Source organism: Gracilinanus agilis, unplaced genomic scaffold (genome assembly GCF_016433145.1).
Source record: "Gracilinanus agilis isolate LMUSP501 unplaced genomic scaffold, AgileGrace unplaced_scaffold45541, whole genome shotgun sequence".
Lineage (NCBI taxonomy): Eukaryota > Metazoa > Chordata > Mammalia > Didelphimorphia > Didelphidae > Gracilinanus > Gracilinanus agilis.
Genome location: NW_025379735.1, coordinates 1 through 5,587, shown reverse-complemented (window position 1 = coordinate 5,587; position 5,587 = coordinate 1). Strand labels below are relative to the sequence as shown.

The window sequence follows — 5,587 nt, the reverse complement described above, 5'->3', positions numbered from 1 at the left end:
AGGGGGGCCCGAGAAGAGCCTTTCGAGAGTCGGGAAGTTTGGGGGTTTCAAGAGTGGCTCTGAAGGTAGTTTTGAAGACCCTCTGAGAGCCTGCTTTGAATTTGGGGGATATTAGGCGAGTTGAGGGGGGGGTCTTGGAGTGATCGATATGGGTCTGAGGACTTCTCTGACAACCGAAGGGAATTGAGGTCATCCCTGTAGGGCCTGGGTTTGAGTTTGGGTGCTCCTGGGCTTACTGAGGCGATGTTGGGGGGCTGACATTTTATGGGGCTCCTAGAGGTGTCTGAGGTAGGACGCACTGAGGAAGGTCGGGGGCCCTCGTATAGCTTGAGGAGGAATCTCTAAAGCTCCCGAGGGGGCTGAGATTGAAGTGCGATTTAGGGGTGCACGGGTTGGGCGGGGGCCAGGAGATCGACTGGGGTGATCTCCGAGCGATTTGCTCTAAAAGGTTCTGGGCTCGGGAGGAGGGTGTTGCATAGATCCAAAGCTGTGGGCCGAGGAGCTGAGTTTGGGGGCCTGGGTATCAGGCCCCATTTTTCGGGAGACTTGGAGATTGAAATTAGATTTGGAAGGAGATGCCGCGGGGAGAAATTCTACTTTTCTAGGGATGCAGCGGGGCCAGCACCCCGCTCTGTTGAGGTGAACGTGGGAGAAGATTGGCCCGGGTTGCGGCTGTGGCAAGTTTAGTTTTTATGAATGTGGGTGACTTTATGAATGAAGCGGGTTTCTTTTTCCTGCTCGCCATACACCGCCCTCCCCCTTCCTCCTCCCCCTCTCGAGCGGGGGTGGGGGGGGAGAAAGAGGGTGTGTGTGTGTGTGTGTGTGTGTGTGTGTGTGTGTATAGCTTTGAGCTTTCTGCCTAAAACAGGGAGGGGGAGGGGGAGGGGCTGTGCCTTAAGGCAGTCAGTGAATTGGAGGTGGGGGCGGGGGCACATGGGAAGGAGTTTTCTTGAATGGGGAAAGCTGGGAATTTGGTGGAAGTGCGTCTTGTTTTGTGAATGGGGCCCTACGCTAGGGATCCAGTTACAGTCTCTACCTGCCGCTGCTGCAGGCTCTGCCATTCATAAAAGCCCAGCCAGATTTGTGTTGTGGGGGAGGGGGCCTTAATTGGCCTGTTTGACTGTTAGTTTTCTTGGGTGCAAAAAGAAGGAAGTAGTTTGAGCTCCAGAACGAGCGCTTGCTTACATTCTAAGTAATTAATTTAAACCTCCAAAAAATGGAGTTTATTTTTTGGCCGCTTAACTAAGATCTGCTTAAGAGCGATTACCTCTGAATCTGGAAAAGATCTTTGTATTTCATGGTGAAGGATTCTGTAATGTATTTCATAATATGACTAAAAATATCTCACCGCCGCTCTTGTCCCCGAACACACACACGCACACGCACACACAGGCACACGCGCGCGCGCGCACACACACACACACACACACACTCTCTCTCTCAAACCACAGACTGTGACAGATTGTGGAAAGTAGGAAAGAAATGTCTTCGCATTCCTTTATATTCTGCTTGAGCATCGGAGATTTTTGCATAACCTTTGAGGACTGGGGGGCGCGGGGGGGGGGAGGAGGGATCTGAAAGTTTTCATTCAGTTTGGCTAGAGAGAATTTTTTTTCGCCTTGCAAAGTTATGAAATGTGCATTGTGCTTTGTCCCTCCCCTCCCGCCTTCCCTTCCTTGGCTTTCCTTTAATAGCTGATGCGGATTGCCAATAGTCCGAGAGGGGAATGTGGAAGGCTTGGGAATCCTTCTTAGTTCTGAACGTTTTATCTGCTTTTATAACTGGCGTTCAAAACAATCTCGTGGTTATCACCTACTGGAAAATGGAGTCTTTTAACTCGACAGGAAAATGTGTTCTTGAATCCAGGGAGAGCTCAAATTGTAATGTGGTTGAATAAACAAGGCAGGATTCACTCCCCCCCCCCCCCCCTTCTTTGTGGCTTTTTTACTGCCCTCAGTATGGAAAATGGGCTCTAAGGTATTGGAAAGAAAATATCTTCCCAAAGCTAGGATTTGATTTGATTTTTTTCCAGATGAGGAGAGCGGATCTGCTTTGAGATGGCCTAGTTTTAGTTTAGTTTTCTTACTGCCTTTTTGGGGAGATAAACTTCACTAGAGAAGAAATTGTGCTTCACAAACAACTTACTTTTGTAAATCGGTCTGCTCAGAAGCCTTTTGAAGTGAAAGAAAGCCTTTGGAACTTTCTGCCGTGGCCTCCATTCCAGAAAGGGTGGTTTTCTTTGAAGTGGTCGGGGCAGTTTGGGGTTTATCCCCAAGATGTGGCCCCTGAATTTTCAACCGAAGGGGCCGAGTCTGTTTTGAAGGTGGAAAGTAATAAAGGAGAATGAATGGAAGTGAGAGAGATGGGTTGTTGACAGTTTCAATGCAAACATTTCCCCGCTGCATGCTGGCTGGAGAAGCTTGATCTTGGTTTTTGATTCTCAATGTGGCCATCCCTGACTACTGGAGGGCTGAGTTTCTTTGCTCCCTCCACTGGCCTCTGTCAAGATGCTACTCGTCTATAAATAACCACTCTAAACACTCCACACTTCCATTTCTCGATGACCTTCGATGAATCCTTTTGTAATGTGGATTATTCCTCCCCCTCCCGGCTCCATTCCTGTTTTGTTAAAGGCTGAGCGTGCCTCCCATTAAACCGAGTGGAGGAAAAGGTGGCGAGGCAAACAGATCTGCCTTTCAAATGTCGGATATTTGATGCTTTTAATGGAGCTCAGCAGTTAGTGGCTGCAAGTGTCCTTCGAGTGCCACCAAGGAAAGGAATGTTCTCTTTTCGAGCTTAAAGAAACAGAGGCTTAGCATTCTTTTATATCTTTATGCTCTCCCCTTTCCTCAGTTTGAAATCTGCGAGATTCACCAAACCACGGGACCCCACGAACCCAGGAATTGCTCAATGCTGAAACCTTTCCGAGGGATATTAAAGACATTAGAAGCACAATGGATGGTTTTTATGATCAGCAAGTCCCTTTTATGGCCCCAGGGGTAAGTTTATGTGGCCTTTTGTTTGCATTTGGAGGCTTCCTTCCCATCCCCGTTGGAGGCTTCTCCTTCTGGATTTCCTGGTGCCTCCCCTCTCTCCCGAGTCTTAGGCTTAAGGGGAGTCTCCAGTGTGGAACTCTGCTTCTTTCAGAAATCCCACCCGGAGGACTATCGAGCAAGGCCTGTGATTGACAGAAAGAGAAAGTTCTTGGACACGGATCTGGCTCACGATTCCGAAGGTAGTGTGCTGGGCTCTGTTACGGCGTCGCTTCAGTCAAGCAGCCTGGAGACTTTGCCTTTTCCCAAGTAGCTTGTAACGTGTTTTGTTTTATTGTTATTTTCAATTCCAGAGTTGTTTCAGGATCTCAGCCAACTCCAGGAGGCCTGGTTAGCTGAAGGCAAGTTTCTCAGCTGTCCAGTTTTTGCATGCAAAATATTTGACTGCACATTTTCATAGAAATGAAAAGTTCTAAAATGGCTTTTTTTCCCTTCTAGCACAAGTTCCTGACGATGAACAGTTTGTCCCAGATTTTCAGTCCGATAACCGTAAGCACCTTCCTAGTTATTGTTCATTGATCTCATTTGAACTCTCAGTGATAAAAAATAATCCTCGCTGACCTTCTAGAGTCCTTTGCTGTTTACAAAGCATCATTTATTTTCTGGGCCTTCTAACATATTATCTGTGTGCCGAAGAGCCGCTGCTGGGATCTGCTAGTAAAATAACACTTAACTGGAATGTTGGGGAAATGGGTTTCCTTGAATTTTTTACTTAACTCAAATAACACTTGTTGTTTTGTTGCTTCCGGAAAATGCCACCGTAGACATACTCCAAAGTTTCTTCATAATGTGGCAGCAAAATGGTATTCTCAGAGGCTGTTCCAGGCCAGTGCAAGTTCTCCCTGGTTCTCCCAGCCTGTGGAGGAAGGGAGGCTTGGAGGATGGGCCCAGGAATCATTTCCTAAATATACTCTCTGAGGACCCTCTAGCTAAGTTGTATGAACCACCAGGGAAGTAGAGGTTTAGGGCCCTGGTGATCCTTGAGGACTCGCCAGGATTGCAGAGGGCTTGTGTCTTGAAGCCATGTTGTTGGCCTTGTTTCTCAAACGTGCCCTGAAGTCACAGTACATAATCGTTTGAGGAGCTTCCTGGGAGTGAGCACTTCGGGCCTTGATGAATCCCAGTCACTATTAAGCAGGTAGTTCAAGTTGGGACACTCATTCAGGGATATGAACTGTTAGATTTGGGTGGTTATTGGGTCTCTGCTCTAAGTTCCTTTCTTTCCTTTCCTTTCCTTCTTTCTTTCCTTCTTTCTCTCCTTTCTTTCTTCCTTCTTTCCTTCCTTTTTCCTTCCTTCCTTTCCTCCCTCCCTCTTTCTTTCTTTTCTCCTTCCTTCCTTCCTTCTTTCCTTCCTTCTTTCCTTCCTTCCTTCCTTCCTTCCTTCCTTCCTTCCTTCCTTTTCCTCCCTCCCTCCCTCCCTCTTTCTTTCTCTCTTTCTCTCTTTCTCTTTCTTTCTTTCTTTCTTTCTTTCTTTCTTTCTTTCTTTCTTTCTAAAACCCTTACTTTCCATCTTAGAGTCAATATGTATATTGGTTCTAAGGTAGAAGAGTAGTAAGGGCTAGGCAGTGGAGGTTAAATGGCTTACCCAGGGTCACACAGCTAGGAAGTGTCTGGGGTTAGATTTGAACCCAGGACCTCCCATCTCTACATCTGGCTCTCTATCTACTGAGCCACCTTACTTCCCACTCTGAGTTCATTTTCTAGGCATGGCTTTTTCTGATGAATGCCACCCCACCCCCATTTCTGGTTAATGAAGAATCACAGGTAATCGAGGTTTCATTTTGTGAATGTCATTGTGTCCTGTTTCTACCTTGAGACTAAAGGAGGGTGAGTGCTGTGGTGCATGACCGATGATTTCTATGGCATTTGCTTCTAACCCTGCTGCCCTTGCTCTGTCCGATGCAAAGGGTTCCGATTTTCTCATTCGCAGCCTGTTTTTTCCTTAAAGTTAACATTAATTGCTCATTACTTCAGGGTCAATAAAATCTAATGGTGAAAACATAAGACGGCTCTCAGTGGCCACAATGAGATGGTTTGTTTGGCCCTCGTTTTTTAGTGCTGCCCTCAACAGGTTTTGTAGCATTTATGGGCCAAGTGAGGCCGTCAAGGACAAAGCTTGCTGATGAAATTTGAGCAGTACAGGGCTGCTCTAGAGAGCATTAGTCACCGGCAAGTGAGCACGGCTAAGAGAAAATGGGAGAAAATGGTGCCCCTCTGGAGAGTTGCATCATGGAGAAAATCATGTCTCTTAGTCATCATTTGTGATAGCAAACACCTGAGCCAGGCCCTGATACAATTTCTTCCTCTATCCCCAGGAAACTGTTCACAGTTTTGGATCATTTCTGTCTGAAGGGACAGAGAGGGAGAGAGAGAGAGGAAGAAAGAGAAAGGAAGGGGGGAGAAGAGAAGAGAGGGAAGGGGGAAGGAGAGAGAGGAAGAAAGACAAGAGGGATGGAGAAGGAGGGGGAGAAGAGAGGAAGAAAAAAGGAGAGGGAAGAAGAAGAGAGGGGAGGGAGAGAGGAAGAAGAAAGGAG

The 5,587-nt window shown here is 47.1% G+C and overlaps 1 protein-coding gene across 1 annotated transcript; it reads left to right on the top strand.

The window, feature by feature from the left end:
* The first annotated feature begins 2,930 nt into the window (after positions 1–2,930).
* On the top strand, positions 2,931–3,613 carry LOC123255391 (ETS translocation variant 5-like). Its single transcript, XM_044684197.1, has 4 exons — positions 2,931–2,999; positions 3,148–3,235; positions 3,347–3,394; positions 3,492–3,613. The coding sequence occupies exons 1-4, from the start codon at positions 2,955–2,957 to the stop codon at positions 3,611–3,613; spliced, it is 303 nt and encodes a 100-aa protein (XP_044540132.1). The 5' UTR covers positions 2,931–2,954.
* The last annotated feature ends 1,974 nt before the right edge of the window (positions 3,614–5,587 follow it).

Coding starts and splice junctions, on each gene's coding strand:
- LOC123255391 (XM_044684197.1), top strand. CDS start 2,955: ATGGATGGTTTTTATGATCAGCAAGTCCCTTTTATGGCCCCAGGG. Junction 3,236..3,346: donor TCTGGCTCACGATTCCGAAG/GTAGTGTGCTGG, acceptor TTTCAATTCCAG/AGTTGTTTCAGGATCTCAGC. Junction 3,395..3,491: donor GGAGGCCTGGTTAGCTGAAG/GCAAGTTTCTCA, acceptor TTTCCCTTCTAG/CACAAGTTCCTGACGATGAA.